At 42.0% G+C, this 22,589-nt stretch overlaps 1 protein-coding gene across 7 annotated transcripts in view; it reads left to right on the forward strand.

Moving 5' to 3' along the window:
- LOC126273101 (structural maintenance of chromosomes protein 6) overlaps positions 1–22,589 on the forward strand; it is a 262,264-nt gene that overhangs the window by 189,617 nt on the left and 50,058 nt on the right. For all 7 annotated transcript variants that reach the window (XM_049976533.1, XM_049976532.1, XM_049976526.1 and 4 more), the window contains 2 exons: positions 3,266–3,434; positions 12,309–12,422. In XM_049976533.1, coding sequence (XP_049832490.1) covers positions 3,266–3,434; positions 12,309–12,422 — 283 coding nt within the window. The remainder of the gene's footprint in view (positions 1–3,265; positions 3,435–12,308; positions 12,423–22,589) is intronic.

Raw genomic sequence — 22,589 nt, forward strand, 5'->3', positions numbered from 1 at the left:
CCCACCTAACAATTAAATGTATCATTGACAAGTTTGAATTGCATGGAAAAATTTGTGATATTCACAAAGGAAGAGCAGGAAGACATGATACAGCTACAAGTTCTGTTTCATCGGCTCTCATGTTGGAAACTTTTGTTAATTCTCCACAGAAGTCTGCTATGCAATGTGCACATAAAGTGGGGGTTAGCAGTACAAGTGTACAAAGAATTCTAAAAGCTGCAAAGTGGAAAGTTTACATTCCGCGATTACTGCACACGATTAATGATGATGATCCTGATCGCCGAATGCAATTTTGTGAGTGGTATCAGCAAATCGTAACTGATGACGAACAATTTGTGACGAAGGTAGTGTGGAGTGATGAAGCACAATTTGAACTTAATGGAACCGTAAATTGGCATAACAGTGTGTACCGGGCTCCAGAAAATCTGCATGTTTATGTGGATAAAGTGGTCAATCTACCAGGGGTTCATGTGTGGTGTGAACTATAATCTAGGGGCTTAGTGGGGTCCTTTTTCTTTGATGCCGCTGTCGCTGGAGAAGTGTACCAGGAAATGTGACACACATCAATTTTGCCAGGTATACGTGTGGTTTCTGGAGATGATGGAGAGGTCTTCTACCAACAGGATTACCACCTAGCCTTATAAGCTTTCCTGGGTTACAATTTTCTGGGGTATTGGATTGGACGAAGAGGGCCCATTGAGTTCCCTCCATGGTCGCCAGATCTAACACTCATGGACTTATACCTGTGGGGAACTGTGAAAGATAACATCTATTGAAGTAAGCCATGCACACTGGAGGAAATTCGCCAGGAGATTACAGCGATCTCCACTGTAACATTGACTGACATAGTTGCGGTGACAGCTCGTCATTCTTTTACATGTAAGCTGCCAACAGTGAACATTTTGAACATTAAAACTAACCATGTGCTAATCTGAAGATTGTACAACATGTGTGATCCATTATTAAATGTAAAATAAGCACATAAGTTATACTTTTTGTTCCTTAAAGTGTGTATACATTTTTCTAACGGACTCTGTCTGAACCAATGGAGTTTCAGAATATCATCGTCCCACAATCAAAAGGCAGATAAATGAGAGAAGTATAACATAACCAGCTTTACAGTTTGTGCATCCACGTTGCTGACAATAACAACATCCAGAAGAATGGAAAATAAAATGGATGATGTGTTAGTTATCAGTTTGACTTTAGAGAGAGGTAAAGGCACCAAACAGGCAATTCTGACAGTGCTCGTGATAGGGTTTGTAGATCTAAAAAATAAGTCGGACAACATAAAATAGTTCAGGACGTTTGAAACTATCAGAATAATAGGCATAACCTGTAGGGAAACGTGAGTACTGTACAATAAGTACTAGAATTGAGAGAGAACAATAAGAATTAAAGAAGAAGAGAGAAATGCTTGGATTAGAAAGGAGATAAAGAATGGTTCAACCTTTTTCTCCTCTGTTGTTCAACCTGTGCTTTGAAGAAATAATGGCAGAAATAAAAGAAAGATTAAGGAGCAAGATTAAAATTCAGGGTGAAAGGGTATCAGTGATGAGATTTGCTACAAACATTGCTAACCTCAGTTAAAGTGGGGAAGAATTATAGGATCTGTTGAATGAAACAGACAGAGCACAGAAAATGGTCTGAAAGTAAATTAAAGAAAGACTAAAGTATCGGGGAGTAGCAGAAATGAGATAAATGATAAACTTAAAATCAAAACTGGGGACAAGTAGCAGATGAAATAAAGGACTTATACTAGCTTGGAAGCAAAACAATGTGATGGAGAAAGCCAGGAGGATATAAGAAGCTGACTAGCAAAGACAAGGGGGACATTCCTGCTAAAAATAAAGTATACTAATATCAAATGTAGGTCTAAATTTGAATAATAAATTTCTGAAAATATACATTCTTTCAGGTTCCATTTTGTGCTGCAGTATAGTAGAAGAGGAAGCTGACATGCATTTTTGTATGATTAACAGAGATACGGTGTACCAATTAGCGAGGTGTCGAATCTACAGTGGCATTTCAGACAATGTTCTTGTAATGAAATCAAGACCAAATAACAATGTAACGAGAAGAAATAATTGCTACCATCCCATGACTGGAAACTTAACCCTGTCAATCCCCAAATGGAAAGTGACCACTTACAACAGAGCTGGCAGCTTAATGCCAGCCATCATGTAAACTCATTAATAGTCATACACATAATACAACCTCATCAAAGGTGTATATTAAGAATAAACATTCTAATGTTATAGCCTTTTCTTGAGAAAATCCTCGAGATGGGTGATGCACCCATATGGTAGATTTTCTTGCGACAGGAGTAGTGGAAAGCATCTCTATGTGAGTCTTCACAGGTGTACCGACTTAACAACTAATACCAGCTTTTAGGAAACCAGGATGTATGGGCCATCCGATCCTTCCAAAAACTTTTTCTGTAGCCAGTATTACACTAGGACATCTGCCAAGTGCTAATGTATGGGAAACTTTTTAAATGCACAAGAAGTAACATTAACAATTATGAAAAGGATAGATTGCTACTCACTGTAAAGATGAATGTTGAGTTGCAAACAGGCACAACGAAAAGACTGTTACACACTAAGCTATCAGCAAAACCCTTCTTCAGAAAAGACACACATTCACACACAATTGTTGATATTCCAAACAAGATTTTCCATTGTTTAACAAGTAACGTTGCTACATTCTTCCACAGAATACTGTGTTTATCACAAGAATGTCAATGTTACACACATTAAGCATCATACAAATTATACAAACAGTTGCCTATTTTCAGTACAACATATGTGACCAAAAGAGTCAGAGATGGAAGGGGTTGGTACCAGATTCTACTGCTGTTCATATAACTGTGAACTGAAGAATGAGAACTGATAGAAAGCATACAAAGAATGATTAGAAATAGTACTGGTAATAAAAAATTGTGATATGTTGAGACCAGGCAGATAGTGAGAGTCAGTTCCATATATGTGGTTGCATCCTTTTTTATGTGTGTGTTCAGTTATTGTCGTGATGTGCCATTGTAATGTGTGTACTTATACTTCCCTTCTCCCATCTACATGGATACTCTGCAAATCACATTTAAGTGCCTGACAGAGGCCTGTATTATGTAATATCCCCCCCCCCCCCCACCAAAGTGAATGAAACTTGAGAACTAGTTTACTGGTTAAACAGTGTGTGATTTTGTTTGATCTCTATAGGAGAAAATGTACAACTGTTAATTCCATAGTTACTTGGTTTTTTTCAGGTCTAGTCATGCAATTAATGATGAACTGACAAACATAAAAGAGTACATAAGAAATTTTGAGCAACAAGAGAAGAGTACCAAAGAAGAAATTGTTAAGGCATTGAATGAGAAGACAGCAAAATTTTCAGAAATAGATGTGAATGTTTCCAGATTAGAAAAGGCATTTGAGGTAATGTTTACCAACCCTTTGTGTCTGTAGATATGTGTGTGTGTGTGTGTGTGTGTGTGTGTGTGTGTGTGTGTGTGTGTGTGTGCGCGCGCGCGTGTGCACACGCCCACGCAAGTGCGTGCTGTCAAGCTTAGCATCCTTTCTGTGTGTGTTTCTCATCTCAATGCCTCATATATTTGTTGCATTTGTGTGCACGCGCACTTGCTATCAAGCCTCTAGCATCCTTTCTCTGTGTGCCTCTGATGCTCAGTGTCTCGTACATTTTCTGCATTGTGATCTGTCGTCATTTACATGATTATGATTATAATCCTAAAATGTCCTTATCATTTAACAGTTACATATGAAAAATTCAAAGAATTGTGAACTACAGTCATCAGCAACAACATTAAGCTTGTTGCAAAGTTCCTGCACTCGTCGTTTCCATAGCCTGCGTGTTCAAGGTGGTTCACAACAGCTTTCCATAGTTCGAGAGAGCTTGAATTACACTCTGTGTTGACTGACCAGCTGACACTGTAGATGCCACTGAATTTACAAAATCATTCTCCTAGAACTTGTGCTGTTTCTCTCAACATCTGAAGTCTTTTTGTTGATTCATAGTAGAATTTGAAAATATTCCTAACCACAGAGTTAAATGTTTTGAGATGTTCACAAGCATTCAACATATCTTACTGCAAGCGGTGTGTGAGACAGTGAATACTTCTCAGTTTCATGCAAAGAACTTTCATTTTCACAGCTAATCCTGATTTGTGCCCAACTATATTTGCATCACTATCAGTATCTAAGCTTATAACATAACATTTTCTTTGTATTCACTTGGGTGTATGTTCATATCTAAATAATCTGTTAAAGCTGTGGAGTCTGGTACCTCTGTTACACTTAAAATGTCCTCCTTGTTATGGCTATGATTTGCATCCATGCTTGTAATGTACATATTTGCATGATCGATCAGTTAGAAGGCTGAGGTATTTACAGTTCTTTAAATTGTGTATGAGATCCTGCTTCAGTCTATTCGCTATAAAATGAATAAATTCTTTGCACTGTTCTTCATTGCCATACTGTGCTAACACAGTGACATTTAATTTTCCTGCCAAACACCGAAGGTGCACCGTCTTTAAAATGGCTTCTCATGCTTATGTAAGGTGGTGGGAAAACATTTGACTGTTCATTTTTTAATGAATCTGGCCATTGATGTTTCTGTGGACTATTCCATTGCCTTTACATGGTGCTCTTTATTCTGAGTACACAGAACAAAGGACTTTTTATGCAGAAAACCTTTTTACCAACTGCTGGTCAACATTACTAGTTTACATGTGTACATAAAATTTGCAAGATGCAAGCTTTTGTTGTATCATCATACAGTAGCCACTCAAAATGGCTTAACCAGATTTTTAAAATTTTCTTTTATTTTGGAATGCTGGTATGGCGTTATTGCCTTTCCTTTTAGCAGAGCAGAAAGATGATAGAAGCTTAACACTATTGCTACTGGCTGTTTCTGTCTGACTGCAGGAGCCACCAGAAAAATCGCGGGAGGCGCACATCTGCACGGTGCGTCACGGACAGTAGTTGCCACAAGTAAAGTCCCAACCACCAGAGGGCACGCGAGATTTCGGCCGTGCCCTCTGCCGGCAGAACAACTCAGGCAGCACGGACCATGCCCAGCCAGTTCACATCAGGCAAGCCTAGGTGAAGTGCGACGGAAACGTGAATCGTGTTACTACACAATTGGCGACGAGTAGGGTCGTTCTTTTGCGTGTTGCATCATTGTTCCGGTTTCGCAGCTTATCCACAGCAGGGAGGATTTAGTGCGGGTTTTGGTTGAGCAGCAGACGGAGTTCATGGCAACCATGAAACAAGTGCTTCCAGCGTTGCTCTCCATGCAGTTTGCTCCAGCGCCGTTCCCTCCTCCGTTTCCCCTGTATGACAAGACTGCGGAGGATTGGGACGCATATGAACATCGCCTTCGGCAGCATTTCCAGGCGTTTCATGTTGCCAATGCGGAGGTATGTCGTGCTCTTTTCTTGTCTTGGATATCTCCCTTGCTGTATCAGGTTTTGCAGCAGCTAGTACCATTGCAGTAACCCTCGTCCTTGTCTTTTGACGCATTGTGTTCATTGCTGTCTTCATATTATCGCTGCCGCACACATGTTGTGGTGGCTAGGGCCAAGTTCTATCAATGCAAGAAACGGCCCCATCAGTCTTACCGGGCGTGGGCCGCAACGCTGCACGGTCTTAGTCGCAAGTGTCATTTTGTCACGGAGCAGTCGCGAGAGTCGTATGCCCACATTATGGCGCGCGACGTCATTGTTCGCTCGGCCCCTGATAGGGAGGTCTGGCAACGGCCCCTGCAGTTGGAAGACCCTTCACTTGAGTTAGTCCTGTCCATTGCTCAATCGTATGAAGTTTCTCACGCCGCGGGTCAACAGTTGGAAGCTTGGTGCGACGTCGCGACGGTTCACGGCGGCGCGGCCGCGTGCGCTGCGTCTGGGGTGGACAACGTGCGAGCGGTACAATCTGGCCATTACGGCCGCTCCCGCATGGCCCCAATAAGCCCTTGGTCCTGGCTACCGTTGCTTCGCAGTATGGGGTGGCGGCGGTCCTGGCCCTTCGCAGCGTGGATGGCTCCAAGCAGTCACTGGCGTTCACGTCTAAAACTCTTAGTCCCGTGCAGGCCCATTACTCCCAGGTGGAAAAAGAAGCTTTGACCATTGTCTACGCTGTTACCAAGTTTCACCCATTCTTGTATGGCACGAAGTTTCTGTTAATCACTGACCATAAGCCATTAATATCATTATTTGGCCCCGCCTCTCAGATTCTGGACAGGACGGCCCACAGACTGCAGCGCTGGGCCTTGTTCCTCTCTAAGTACCATTATGACATCCATTTTCACCCGACCGGACAGCATGACAATGCTGATGCTCTTTCCCGTCTTCCGGTGGGTCCGGATGCTGTTTGATCGGGAGATTATGTGTTTTCATTTGGATGTGACGTTGCACCAAGCGGTTGATGGCTTCCCAAACACTAGTTCCAGAGTTGCCAGGGAAACAGCAGCTGACCCGGTTCTCCGGCAAGTAGTTCGTCTTGTTCAGCAGGGGTGGTTGTCCCGACCTCCAGGTCGGGCATTGGACCCTCTTCGTAATTATTTTGTTCTATGAGACCGCCTCTCAGTCTTGGAAAGGGGTTCTCCTACTGGCTACCGATGATACAGCTCCTCGCGTGATTGTTGCTGCAAGTTTGTGAAGGGAGGTCCTCACATTATTAGATGAGGAGCACTGGAGTGTTTCCCATACTAAAACCTCGGCTTGCAGACTTGTGTACTGGCCTGGTGTTGACAGAGAAATTGAGCACTTGGTGGCCGCCTGTTACCAGTGTGCGAGGCAACAGGCGTCTCCCAGGTCAGCGTTCTCTTCATGGCCGCCTGCAACCCAGGCATGGGAACCTGTTCACATAGATTTTGCGGGCCCGTTTCTCAATGGCTTTTGGCTCGTTGACATTGATGCTTATTCCCGATTCCCGTATGTGGTTCGCTGCTCCTCGACCACTTCAGAAGTTGCAATCCAGGCACTAGCAAAAATCTTTTCTGTGGAAGGTCTGCCAGTCACCCTGGTATCAGACAATGGACCTCAGTTTATTTCGCAGACCTTCCAGGATTTTTGTAAGCGCTTTGGTATTGGGCACGTTTGCTCTCCCCCCTTTCATCCACAATCGAATGGGGAAGCCGAGTGCATGGTGCACACATTTAAGACGCAGATGAAAAAGTATGTGCACGAATTTCCTGCGGAGGAGGCGTTGACGTTTTTCCTGACGGCATACCGGACTACACCGATGGGAGAACGCAGTCCCGCAGAGCTCCTCCACGGGCGCCAACCTAGGACTCTGCTGCACCTCCTCCGGCCTGGTCCTCGCCAGTCTTCGCAAAATGGGGTACCCGGCTTTCCACTGGGTATATCGGTCTGGGCATGTGGGTTTGGTCGCAATCCACATTGGATACCGGCGGTGGTCCTGCGCCGCAATGGCCGCCGGCTCTATACCTTGCAGGTGGGGGACCGGGAGGTATGTTGTCACCAAAATCAGCCACGTCCACATTTGGGCACCCACCCTCCGACCCCTCGGGCGCCTGCATCCCCATTGCTGGCACCCGTGTTGTTTTCTCAGGGGACACTACCACCCCTCCCACCTGTGACTCCGCCACACTGCAAGGGTTATCAGCCTTGGCGGCCTCAAGTAGCCCCAGCACCGGCATCGCCATCGTTAGAGATGCCTCGGGGAGAACTGGCCCCCCTCGCAGGCCCGTTTCTCGGGAGGCTGGTTCACCTGTGGTTGTCCCTTCCCCATCGCCCCCGCCATTGTGTCTTGCCCCTCCCGAGGTGGACCGGGATCCGGCGTTGAACGGCTTGTCCCCCGTTCTGTCCCGGGCTCAGGTGGTGGGACAACAGGCGCCCCTTCGTGTGGGTCACTTCCAACTGTATTCGAAGGTTCCCGCTCGAGGATTGGCGGATCCCCCCCAACCCCAGCCTTCCTATGGACGTGGAGGTCATCAGTACTGCATGACACTCCACCTTCCAATGCAGTGGATCACAGTGGCTTCACCCCCCAAAGGAGGAGTGCAGTAGCCACTAGAAAAATCACCGGAGGCGCACATCGGCACGGTGCGTCACGGACAGTAGTTGCCGCAAGTAAAGTCCCGTCCACCAGAGGGCACACGAGAATTCGGCCGCGCCCTTTGCCAGCGGAACAACAACAACTCAGGCAGCATGGGCTGTGCCCAGCCAGTTCACATTGGGCATGCCTAGCAGACAGTTCCCGGTCTACACTAGGTGAAGTGCGACGGAAACGTGAATCATGTTACTACACTGACAAACTGCAATTTGTTTTTCCTGCACTCAGGGAACATTCACGTTGTCCTTCACACTTTGTCACCAGCTACACTCGCTTCATGACTGTATGTTTGTTTACCTCTTTTCCATGGTAATAACTAATTCTTCACAAAGTTAGATACAATATATGTTTAGTTACAAAACAATATAGGTAACCATAAAACTTGAATACTGGAGGATACAGTCATATCAACAAAGCACTACAATACCATATGTTACCACCTTTTTTAATGTATGGCGCTGCTCCCTTGTTTCATTAACCAGGAAATTCTCATTGCTGCACCTGTCATAAGTATATATACACTACTGTAGTACATGAGATGTGTGTGAGTTTGTGTTGTCTGCACAATTCTGAACCTAGCCCTAGGGTGTTTAGAAAATGAAATAAAATTTTCATGTAAGCCTGCGACGACTGTTACCAATTTTCGGGTCAACCGTAAATTTTGCAGCATGGCGTAGTGCAAAGGGTCATTCATACTTCTGAAATTTTATTTCTTTTATAAGGTTTGCACCTTAATCTACTGAGTTGTTATGTGTAGCTGGAATTTTAAAGTAGTAACGTATGGCTTGTTTAAATGGAAAATCAGAATATTGAGTTTTGGGCAGTCTATCACTGTTGGGAACTAATCTGGAGTTGCATGTTAGTATCATGTATTCAGATGTACTTAAATAAAATTTAAGTAACTTTTTGAGAACAGTTGATAAAAAGCAATTAAAATAAAATGTGTCTTACTTCCCCTGGTGATAAACCTCAAAACCTTACCCATTTGTTATTGATTTTATCTCTCATTCAGGATTGTTAAAAAACATTTTGTGTCATGTTTAGTTTAACAGTTCTTTTTTAATGACTGAGGATGTGTTTGGATGAGGCATATTTTATGACAATACTTGGCCGCAACAGTGTGGCCATCTGCATTGCTGCAGTGTGGCTGCAATAGATGCCTATTTTGTGGTATGGCAGGACGATATTGCTGATGCAGGAAGTTGCCAAGAGGTTGCTGGTCTTAGAGTCCACCAAGGGTGGAGAATATTTCTTATTGCGGGAGAATATCTATCCTGCTCCTTGCCTGTAAATGCTTCTCCCTCGCTCTTACCTTTGCTTCCTCCTCATCTCACTAACAGCACTACAGTCCGTGTCTGAGCAAAAATAATATTATTTTGCTTTTGTTGGAAAGTTTGTGTGCCTGCACATAGCCATGTGTTTAATAGTTGTTAAGTGCAGCAATGGAGAAGTGGAAAAATCAGATAGCAACGAATTTTGTAAATGTCATTCACCTACAAACGGAGAGCTATGCGATGTCATAAGTAATATATAAAAAAATTCATCTGAAAAAATAATTGACAAACTGTTGTAGGTGAACTTGGTGTGACAAGTGGAAGTTCAAGTGACTTTTCACGCACACGATTTGCATTTGATGGCATGAGTTTCATACTATCTTGAGACATACCAGAAGCAGGAATTGATAGTGCTGGTGAACAAAAATTGTCCTCTTATTGAAAATTTCCCGTAGAAAAATCTTTCAGTCCTCCCAAATCATTGCATACATCTGGTACCATGAAGCTTATTGAAGAATAATGAACTTTAAATGGAGACATTAAACTTCTGTATGAATTACCAGTAGCTAAAAACTGGGTGATCACCAGTCAAGTTGTAACTGGTATACACTCTTTTTATATTTGCATCGGTTTTAGCATTTCTCTGACCAATTGCTTGTATGAAATACTGGAAATTTTGTGATTCTTCATTTTCTCCCAGCATATTTCTTGCTTTAACAGTCCACGGGTGTACCGCCAGTCCATAGTGTCTAACAAGAACAATATTTTGGTGATCACATATGCTGCCATCATCAGGTGTGCTGACGAACTGAGCTTTTGAGCGTGGATGGCCGTCTTAAATCCACTCCCCTCGCGAGGTGTTCTCTCTGTGGTCTGCGCCCATGCGTCAGTGTAATTGCCTCATCTGTCCTAGTCGCCTGTTCGTTTTCTTTGCTGAACGTCTTTTTAATTAGACTCAATGCTGGTTTCCATGCCGTGCTGAGGTTGTAGCCGCAATCTTGGTTGATGAGTCCATCCCAAGTACGAATTTTGATAGCCTTCCTAACGACGCAGTCCCAGTATTTAGATATCTGTGACAGGACCCTGGTATGTTGGTAGTCCATTTCGTGATTCTCAAACAAACAGTGCTCTGCGACCACCGACTTGTTGGGGTACCCAAGTCTAGTGTGCCTCTGATGTTCTCGGCAACAATCTTCAATGGTGCACACTGTCTGTCAAATACAAGTCTTCCCACATTGACACAGAATCTGGTATATGCCGGCCTACCGCAAACCGAGATTGTCTTTGACACTTCCCAGTGATGCTCGTATTTTATTTGGTCAGCAAAGTTCCTACTCAGTGTTTCCTCAATATTTGTCCTATTTTCCCTGATAGTGCGCCAGTATACTGTATATAGGCAGTGGCTATCGCTTTCTCCCCGACTTCTTCCGTCTCCACACACTGTATTGTAGAGGTGGGTCGGATAGTGAGTCTGATCAGTCATTCCGAATACCCGTTTGTTTTCTACATTATGTGGCACCATGTTGCACATTTTTCAGAAAGCTAGGAATACAGAATGTGCTTGTTGCTTAGTCATCTATGAAGAGGACCGTAGTGGGAACCTTTCTTGATTAGTATTAGAGTCTTTGGGATTCCCACCAAGTCGGATTAAATGAAAATCTTCAAGCAGTTGTGAGGTGCGCCGCTAGATTTGTGTTACCCTTAGGTTCAATAGCATGTGAGCATTGGGGATATACTTTGTGATTTCAAATGGGAATCACTGGAGGGAAGGTGACATTCTTATTGTGAAAAATTTAGAGAACCAGCATTTGCAGCTGACTGCAGAATGATTGTACTGCTGCCAACATACATTTTGCACGAGGACTGCAAAGACAACATGAGAAATTAGGGCTTGTACAGAGGCCATGTAGATAGTCATTTTTCTCTCATTCCATTTGCAAGACAAGTGGAACAGGGAAGACAGTGACTAGTAGTGGTACAAGATATATGCCCCATCAAGCATTTCATGGTGAGTTGCAGAGTATATATAATGATGTAGAAATGCAATGTGACTGAAGGTGGACTTCATACCCCAGAACTTCATTTAATCAAAAGGCACGGCACAGATTCACACAGTGCATAAAATTAAATGAAGAGTGCATTTCTCAGTTACTTTTGTTTCAACATACTTGCTTCCTAATACAGCAACTTAAATGTTTTTCTTAGAATAATCCCTTCTTCCTAATACCAAATTACCTCTCTCGACCTCTGTTTTTATTGTTTTTTGTGCTCTTCCATGCTTTTCTACTACAATGTTTCGTTATTTTAAATATAAAATGGAAAATCCAGGATGGAATGTAACAATATTATGAAAAGGATAGTTGCTACTCACCATATTGCGGAGATGCTGAGTCACAGATAGGCCCAAAGAAAAGACTGTCAGAAAGTGAGCTTTCAGCCAACAAGGCCTTCCTTGAAAATAGACAACAGACAGACACACATGCTCATGCAAACACGACTCACACACTTATGATCACAGTTTCTGGTGGCTGAGGCCAGACCAGGAGGTCTTGCCTTAGCCGCCACAGTCTGTGGTCACGTGTGTGTGTGTGTGTGTGTGTGTGTGTGTGTGTGTGGGTGGGTGGGTGGGTGGGTGGGTGGGTGGGTGCGTGCGTGCATGTATGTGCATGCATGTTTATCTGTGTGTGTGTGTGTGTGTGTGTGTGTGTGTGTGTGTGTGTGTGTGTGTGTGTGCGTGCGTGCGTGTGTGTGTTTCTATTGTTGATGAAGGCCTTGTTGACCAAATGCTCACTTCCTGACAGTCTTTTCATTGTGCCTATCTGTAACTCAGCATCTGCACTACATGGTGATAACAATTATCCTTATCATAATATTATTATTTTAAATAGTGTTTTTAAATCATATTTATGTACTGTTTACTGAGATAGTATTTTGTTTGTTCCAGAGGTTTCCGGCTATTATTGAATCACGTAATTTCTTCCTAGACTGGCTGAAGAAGTACGTTATCATCAGAGTGCAGTGCTTTTTTTATGGGATTCTTCTCACACGGAAATATACTGTGAGTGTTCATCTGCTGCGCTCTACTTGTTTTATTGTAAGCAGAGAAGAAGAAAACCTATTGTTGTGTTGATTATGGTTTAAAAACAGTGCAGAGAATTTTCATTGTTCAGATAATCTGTTATGCCGCAATCCATTACTTATCATGTGTAAGCACTGAGGTCTGTTTCTCATTTCTGGTGATTTTGAATGTGCTTTACAACCCCCCTCCCCCACCTTCCCCCTTTCTTTTCCACTTAACTTTCTACTGATAAGGATCGCTAATAAAAGAGACATAGTAATTATTATTCCACAGTTGATGTTCATAAAAATTTGTTGTTTTAAGTTATACGACAGTGAATGCCAAATGGTGGCTGCTGCTACTGCTGTTGGTAATGATCATCAGCTAGCAATGAATTATGTAAGGTCTTGGTCACAAACTTATTTATTAACTCATTTTGATTTGTCATCGTCAGATATAGAATGAAGTACAAATATGGCACATAAGGCACTGAAAATACAGCTCTCATATATGTGGAACCACGTGCAACATCCAGGGCATCATGAAGTAGGCAGTCTGGCATCTAGCATGCAGTGCACCTGGCTCCACATGTTCCACTTTTGTATTGCTCATTTCTGTACTTCATTTTATGTCTTGATGATGATGTATCAAAACATATCAATAAATTAATCTGTTACCAAGACGTTCCACATTTCAGTGTAATGCCAATTCTGAATGATTGAGTGCTCCATAGATGGAAGCATTTCTCTATCAAGTGAAGAAAAAGGATGCTGTTTACATTACTAGATTGTACATGATGTGAGTTATTCCACTCTCTTCTCAATAAATTATTTGCTTAAAAAATGTTAAACTTTTCAATGGTGGAAGTTCCTGGTCGGAAACAATAAATAAAAACAAGGAAACACAACCTCGCATGTGCATTCAGTTGGTACATTTCACAAAGACACACATAACAGAAAATTCCATTAACTTTTGAGGACGTGTCATCATGGCTCCGGACTGTGTGTGTGAACTCAATGAGCTGCCCCCTCTTATTGATGATATACCAAACTTATAATCATCCAAAATGTCTTTTAATGACCATCATTCTTTGCCATTTACCTGAAGGCACAATTTTTCTAAATAGCCCAAAAATAAAAAGTTATGTGTGATTACAGACACAGAATGGCTGGCCAATACTTACTTGCAGGAGGCAAAATTCTGCCACATACAAATGGAGAAGGAAAAAGATCTATCTTAGTTTTCAGAGTAGTTCATTCCCCAGTAAAGAAAGAGGGATAGGCTGAGAAAAGGTAGAAAAGAGAAGCAGATCACTCAAAACCTCAATATGAGAGGGACTCATTTGTGGTGAAGATGAGGGGAGACTAATATGAAGTTAAAAAGTTGCTTGTCAAAGATAGTACATCGATAAGCATTGTGGCAGCACCTGTAAAGATGATAGGACTGAGTGTCCACCCCCTGGTAGCTGAGTGGTCAGCGCGACAGAATGTCAAGCCTAAGAGCCCAGGTTTGATTCCTGGCTGGGTCAGAGGTTTTCTCCACTCAGGGACCAAGTGTTGTGTTGTCCTAATCATCATCATTTCATCCCCATCGATGAGCAAGTTGCCGAAGTGGTGTCAAATTGAAAGAACGGTCTACCCAACAGGAGGCCCTAGTCACATGACATTTACATTTTTATAGGACTGAGTGAGAAATAAAGAAACATTAGGATGACATGAAGTGAATACTACAATTAAGTAGTAGGAGGTGAATGGAAAAGGATATGGGGATGGGGGAAAACCAAAAAAGAGAGAAATATAAGATCAAATGTTGTTGTTGTGGTCTTCAGTCCTGAGACTGGTTTGATGCAGCTCTCCATGCTACTCTATCCTGTGTGCAAGCTTCTTCATCTCCCAGTACCTATTGCAACCTACATCCTTCTGAATCTGTTTAGTGTATTCATCTCTTGGTCTCCCTCTACGATTTTTACCCTCCACTCTGCCCTCCAGTACTAAATTTGTGATCCCTTGATGCCTCATAACATGTCCTACCAACTGATCCCTTCTTCTGGTCAAGTTCTGCCACAAACTTCTCTTCTCCCCAATCCTATTCAATACTTCCTCATTAGTTATGTGATCTACCCATCTAATCTTCAGCATTCTTCTGTAGCACCACATTTCAAAAGCTTCTGTTCTCTTCTTGTCCAAACTATTTATCGTCCATGTTTCACTTCCATACATGGCTACACTCCATACAAATTCTTTCAGAAACGACTTACTGACACTTAAATCTATACTCGATGTTAACAAATTTCTCTTGCCATTGCCAGTCTACATTTTATATTCTCTCTACTTCGACCATCATCAGTTGTTTTGCTCCCCAAATAGCAAAACTCATTTACTATTTTAAGCGTTTCATTTCCTAATCTAATTCCCTCAGCATCACCCGACTTAATTTGACTACATTCCATTATACTTGTTTTGCTTTTGTTGATGTTCATCTTATATCCTCCTTTCAAGACACTGTCCATTCCGTTCAGCTGTTCTTCCAGGTCCTTTGCTTTCTCTGACAGAATTACAATGTCATCAGCGAACCTCAAAGTTCTTATTTCTTCTCCATGGATTTTAATTCTTACTCCAAATATTTTTCTTTTGTTTCCTTTACTGCTTGCTCAATATACACATTGAATAACATCAGGGATAGGGTACAACCCTGTCTCACTCCCTTCCCAATCACTGCTTCCCTTTCATGCCCCTCAACTCTTTATAACTGTCATCTGGTTTCTGTACAAATTGTAAATAACCTTTTGCACCCTGTATTTTACCCCTCCCACCTTCAGAATTTGAAAGAGAGTATTCTAGTCAACATTGTCAAAAGCTCTCTAAGTCTACAAATGCTAGGCCTTTCCTTAATCTATTTTCTAAGATAAGTCATAGAGTCAGTACTGCCTCACGTGTTCCTACATTTCTACAGAATCCAAACTGATCATCCCCGAGGTTGGCGTCTACCAGTTTTCCCATTCGTCTGTAAAGAATTCGTGTTAGTATTTTGCAGCGGTGGCTTATTAAACTCAGGTCTTTCAGTGCTCTGTCAAACTCTTTACGCAGTATCTTATCTCCTATTTCATCTTCGTCTACATTCTCTTCCATTTCTATAATATTGTCCTCAAGAACATCGCCGTTGTATAGACCCTCTGTATACTCCTTCCACCTTTTTGCTTTGCCTTCTTTGCTTAGAACTGGGCTTCCATCTGAGCTCTTGATACTCATGCAAGTGGTTCTCTTTTCTCCAAAGATCTCTTTAATTTTCCTGTGGGTAGTATCTATCGTACCCCTAGTGATATGCGCCTCTACATCCTTACATTTGCCCTCTAGCCATCCCTGCTTAGCCATTTTGCACTTCCTGACCTATGTAGCATAGCAAAAAGAGTACCCACCAAAGAGGGGTACTGAGCATCCACAAGATGGACAGTTTAATGGTTTCCATACATTTATGAAAAGCTGTGCAGTGAATCCTTGTTGACTAAATACAACTTGCTTGGTTTCACATGGTCTTTGACCTGGAATTTACCGGTGGTGTGGCTGGAGTAAGTAAATGGTAATGGGTGTTTGTATGTGGCAGGTTTTAGAGCACAGAATGATTGAAAGGATAGGAATCTTCGGTTATGGGTAATAGTCTAGGAATGTCATATGATTTAACAAGGATGTTATGGAGTCTGAGGAGTGGAGGGAGGTGGGGGTGGATAATAGAAGGCAGTGGTGGGTGGTGTGGGAAGGATGTAAGTGAAAAAGATCTCTTGAGAAACTTGCAGCCTAGGCAGAGTATTGGACTGAGACATTTGAGGCCATATGTAGTACTGGGTGACAAATGGGATGTTTCTGGATGTTTTGGAGAGAGAGAGGAAAGTCTGGGAGAGCTTATTGCTAAGATGTTGTGGTATTTGGTGATGGAGCAGCTACATTTGCTAAGGATACATAGGGTCTAAAGAATAAAATGTTTGGTGTGGAAGGGGTGGCAACTGTGAAATATGATTTATTGTTTCTTATCGGTGCGTTTTGTATACACAAATGATTACCTGTGAGATTCAATGAAGTGGAGATCAGCAGTAAGGGAGATGGTTTTGGATGTGGAAAATGTCCAAGTGAATTTGACTTGGGTAAATATGTGTTAAACTTTTGCCGGAAGTGGGGGAATTTATTTATTTATTTTGCGGTGTGAGTCCAGACCATAAAGGACACATTGAAAATCTTTACTGATCCAGGGGTCCCTATTTCTGACTTTTTGAAGGCTGCCTCTTCAGTGCCAACCATGAAAAGGTTCACATACAATATGACAGTCCTTGTTCCCCTCAGTTTGTTTACAGGTGTGGCCTCAAATGCTCAGTATCTATGGGTAAGGCTGATGTTTGCTAGAGTGGTGATAAATAACATTTTAGGGACAATTTCCACAGAGCATTGGGAGAGAAGGTGCTCTGTAGCTGAAAGGTCATTTATATCTGGAATGTTTGTGTTAAGTAAGATTACATTGTCAGTAAGATAGAGGCTTCCAGTTGGCAGAGGTGGGTGTATTGGTTTATTTGACATTCCACAATTTAATACATTCCGTGTAGTCAAGTATTACAACAGTGGAGCATATTTGTGCAGGGAGGATAATGATAGAATGGTCATGGATAGCTTTGGACTCAGCTGGAGCAAGGTTTTGATGTATGATGATATTTTTCAGGAGGCATTGGGAGGCAACACTGGAAGTAAGGAATTCATTCAAGTCTTGGAGTGTTTTTTGAAATAGGAGAAGGATCTTTTTGAGATTTGGATTAGAACTGTTTTAGGCAGGATTCAATTCTCACTCTATTCTGAGACAGATATATTGATCTTCGTTGCTTGTTTCCACCTTTGTGGTTCAGGTTGTGAATCAAGCACCTCCATTATTGTCTGTCTCTCCACCACTTCCAAATTTATTTTATTCAGTTTCATCTATCTCGTTACGTTTTTCCTTCTCCTTGTCATCATAACATTGTTTGCTCTTCTTTGTACTTTTGTTTTTCTGTCCCTTAGTTCCATACATCTATAGTACAACCCACCCTTTAACCTTCCTGGAATTAACATTTTCCTGTCATTTATGACATCTTTTATCACTTCCATAAAATTTTCTATGTCCATAATGTTATTTCGTGCCCTATTTTGCATCAACATATTCATAATTTTCCTGTGAGTTATGATTTATGAAAAATGTTCATGGAGAAAAGAACCAATGTAAAATGACGCTGGCGTGGCAGTGGCCATCAAGTAGTGTTTACAAGCATTACACGCTTAAGTTTCTTGACACCAGCGCACTCTACTCAGTGGTTTTGAATCATTAAATGACTAAAAATTTTAACAGGTCATGCCGTATCTCCTGCTGCTACCAATCTCTACGTGGCATGGTGGTTGGTGGGAGTAATTAGGTTTGTTCGAATAAAGACATCATGACCACTCATAATGATTTCCAAACTGTCTCTACTGTGTATGCGCAGTTTCATGATTGTTGTAACACTTTTGTCGAACCACATTTAGCGTATTTCGTTGTTTGGCCACTTGCAGTGCTAATTGACACCTGCACTCATTTTGCTTTGCTCAAATGGTTTTGATTCAGACACAACACCAATAATGTATTTCTTCATACTGAGCAAAGTGTGTTTCGTGAATTTATTCCCATTGTCACAATACTATGAGAAGGAAAGTTGCTACTCACCATATAGTGGAGATGCTGAGTCACAGGTAGGCAGAACAAAAAGATTTTCACACTTAAAGCTTTCGGCCAATAGGCTTTGTCAACAGTAGGCACACATAGCCACACAGACACTCACACAAACACAACGCACACACATGACTGCAGTCTCAGGCAACTGAAACCACATTGTGAGCAGCAGCACCAGTGCATGATGGGACTGGCGACTGGGTGGGGAAAAGGAGGAGGCTGGGGTGGAGGGGGGGGGGGGTAGAGCGATAGTATTGTGGGGATGTCGGACAGTGAACTGCTGCAGGTTGGACGGTGGGCAGGGGAGAGGTAGGGGGGGGGGGGGGTGGAAAAGGAGAGAAATAAATAAAAAATAACATAAAAGAAATAAAAAAGACTAGGTGTGGTGGTGGAGTGATGGCTGTGTAGTGCTGAAATGGGAGCAGGGAAGGGGCTGGATGGGTGAGGACAGTGACTAACGAAAGTTGAGGCCCGGAGAGTTATGGAAATGTAGGATGTATTGCAGGGAAAGTTCCCACATGCTTAGTTCAGAAAAGCTGGTGTTGGTGGGCAGGATCTATACGGCATAGGCTGTGAAGCAGTCATTGAAATGAAGGATATCACGTTTGGCAGCGTGTTCTGCGACAGGATGGTCCACTTGTTTCCTGGCCATTCTTGTTGACAGACAGCTTGTTGGTTGTCATGCCTACATAGAATGCTGCACAGTGGTTGCAGTTTAGCTTGTAGACCACATGACTGATTTCACAGGTAGCCCTGCCTTTGATGGGATAGATGATGTTAATGACCGGATTGGAGTAGATGATGGTGGGAGGATGTATGGGACAGGTCTTTCATCTAGGCCTATTACAGGGGTGTGAGCCATGAGGTAAGGGACTGGGAGCAGGGGTTGTGTAAGAATGGAAGAGTATATTGTGTAGGTTCGGTGGACGGCAGAATACCACTGTGGGAGGGATTGGAAGGATAGTGGGCAGGAAATTTCTCATTTCAGGGCATGACGATAAGTGCAGCATTTACTTATGTATTTTTTTTTTGTGATGTTACACAAGCCAACGATATGAGTGATAGTTTGCGTGTGTGTAGTCTTCTACATAACCAAGGAGGCACAGTACCTGAATCCTCTGAATGATGACTACAGTGCAAGAGACAAAGAACAATTCATATGAAAACACCCAAAAAATGCTAATGTAAATATTTGCACTTGGCAATGAGAAAACATTCTCTAACTATATTGTGCTAAGCATGAAAAAGTACATATTTGGTACACTGTTTCATTGTTTGAATAATGGATGACAGCTGCAGGCTTTCGAAAACATTGGTTACGATGTATGAAATTGAGTCAAATGTTTCTACTTCCCAGATAGTTACCAATTCCAGTATCATCAGCAGTTTTTATTAGATAATAAACAAATCTCTGACAAGCATTTTGTTATCTATTATGTCCTTATGTCATATATAAAGTGTGAAAATGCAAGGGGTAATTCTATATTTAATGTTTACAGCTTACAACGTCATTTCTCAAGTTTTACATTTTCCCATATCTTACACCCTTGTTTTGAAATCTCTTGAAAAGTGTAGAAACAGGATTTCACTGTAATTATCATTGTGCTTTTATTTCATCCTCACCCCATGTCACTGTGTCATCTTCAAACAACATGGCTATTGTTTTACTTAGCTTTCTAATTTCTATTGCTGGTTTGGGGTTTCTGAGGTGGAGTAGGTGATGGGAACAGAAGGTGGAGAGTGGGAAGGGCAGATGGGGAGGGGTAGCTGATGACTCAGAGGGAGGCAGCAGATGTATATGATGGGTATGTTGAAGGTAGAAGCAACAGGTGCATGGGATAAGATTGTGACACGTGCACCAGGGCCGGTGAGCTTGTGCTGAGCTCTGTGACAATAACAATGTGGAGGAGTGAATTGGGACGAGATGATAGAACAGAGGAAGAGGAGACTGTTATGAAAGCAGCCTTTTGTTTCTGGATAGCTTTTGTTGGGGCATGACCACCAACCAACTGTCTACCTGTATGAATGATGTGAGACCAACGCCAAACTGTGGGCAAGAGCAGAAGTACCTCCGAGTGGCAGAACTCCTGATATTTTTACCCACCTGCACCAGTTTTTCTGAACTACAGAGATTGGAATTATCCTTGCACCACGTCATTTCTGAAATCCATGTGGTTTCAATCTATGCTCACCTTTTACACCTGCACGATCTTCCCAACAATTTTCATTTCCATTCTTCTGTCATTACTCTCCCACATCCTCATAAGTGCTGCATGAACTCACTGGCTCCGGTTGCTGTCTCACGTTCCTGACCCATGCACCTGATGCCTCTGTGTCCCCATTCCTATGTCGTTCACATGCTGTCTCCCTCAAAGCCAAATTTTATTCACGACTGGTAGATAATGTGGAGGACCCTACATTTCTCTGTCATAGATCTGTTTCAGCTTTATACCTCCCCCTCCCCTCCCCTCCCCTCCCCTCCCCTCCCCTCTCCTCCCTCCCTCCACCACCAGTACTTCTCTTGTCTTTACTCTGCTAAAATAATTTTTGTACTTATCTTTTATCATTTGCTCTTTCACTTTCATAACTTGTTTATCCGTAATATTTCGCAGACCACTCAATCTAGACACAACGTGATAGGCCTTCTCAACATCAGTAAATATCATAATCATGCCTTTATCAAATTCTCCCTCTTTTCTCCATCAAATCTTTTAATGTAAAGGTCATATCAAACATTGATCTGTCTTTCCTGAAACCATACTCTTCTTGGTCCACTTCTCCTTCTAGTTTCCTCCTCACTCTTCCTTCCACTTGTCTCATTGATCTTAGCTACACAGGCTACAAGAGTGACCCCTCCGTAGTTATTGTATTCCTTCTTTTCACTTTCCCTCTTCTGGAATTTCTTTCATCTTCCAAATTATGCTAAATAGTACAACCACTGTTGCCCTACTGGTCCTGTTGCTTTTATCATTTCTGTGGTCTCACATCCACTTTCATATTCTGTGTGGCTTTGTATATATGTAAGCCAGGTATCTCTTCATCTTCTTCTTCTTCCTCCCTTGTGTCTTTATCATTCTAACTTACTCACTGCATTTAACATTCATCAATTTTGAACATATTCTTCCCATTTTTATAGAATATTTCTTCTCTTTTTGTACCTTTGACTTCTTTATTTTTGCCTATCCACTTTCGACAAGTCATTTGCTTCTTAAGAAGATTTCTGTAACACTTCTATTCCTCTTCTTCACTACTACTCTTTCCTTGTTTCTTTCTTTAAACATCCATATCTTTATATTTCTTTCCCTTTCTCTATTAACTTGGCTGGCCTCACTTCATGGGCTCCTTGAAATTCTTCTGTAGGCATTTGTAGCTGTGTAAATTCCTCTCTCTCCATAAGAAGAAGATCAATCGTCATCTTGATTTTTCTCTCTCCTAACCTATACACAGTTATTTTTTGTGATTTTTCCTTTCTAAATTATGTTTTTCTAACAATTAAATGATTCTTCTGCAAAAGTCTATTAGCAAAGCTGCTTCTTCAGTCTGGTTACCATAAGGCTAAAGGGGCCGGTCTGTTGTTCTTTCTCTTGCTCGTTAGTCCCCACATGCGCAGTCACATCTCCTCTTATTATGACTTCTTTGTATTCTATACATTTTTTCAGTACTTCTGAAAGCTTATAGACATTCATGTACCTTTCCTGATAGAGGAACACCGACATGTATTAAATCTGTTGTTCCACTATCAAAGCCAACCTTACTGTAATTATTCTATCACTAACCTGCTCAGTTTTCCCCCCACACATTGAACTAAATTATCTCTCAACACAACATCAACTCCATTTCATTATCATATTGATGATAGTGACTGTCATGTTATCTGGCAGGTCCCCCAGAGCCCCAGGAACTGGAAGTCACTTCCAAGGGACGCTGTAGCATTTTCCAAGACTTGAGCTTGCACATACTGATGTTAAAGGCTGTTTATCCATCAGATTCACCACACTCAAATGCATTTTACAACCTTCTGCCAGGTTTAAAGTATGCTGTCCCTAACATGGAGACAGATGCCTTTTGTAGCTACTTCTCTGGGGTACAGATCCTACAGGTTTGCATCTTTCACCACCAACAATGTACTGAAGTCCATCTTCTCCATCACAGTCATAATTGGCATCTTCACCCAATAGCTCTGTACTTGGACCCTCTATATACAGGGTCTCTCGTTTAAGAGTTGTCAGGTGCATTTTCTCTGGTGTTTCAGCAAATGTTTGCAATTTTTTTCTTTTGTTCTCCCTCACCCCCTCCCTCCACCAGTGTTTGCTCTTGGTTTGTTTTCTGTTACTACCAAAATGATTAAGTGGAGTTTCATGTGCCCATTTGATAGAGCGATCCCAAAATCGTAAAGTGTGATATTCATGTTATTAATGTGTGTTAAAAGGGACAGTAAAATATGAAGAATAA

The sequence above is a fragment of the Schistocerca gregaria genome, chromosome 5 (genome assembly GCF_023897955.1).
Source record: "Schistocerca gregaria isolate iqSchGreg1 chromosome 5, iqSchGreg1.2, whole genome shotgun sequence".
Taxonomy (NCBI): Eukaryota; Metazoa; Arthropoda; class Insecta; order Orthoptera; family Acrididae; genus Schistocerca; species Schistocerca gregaria.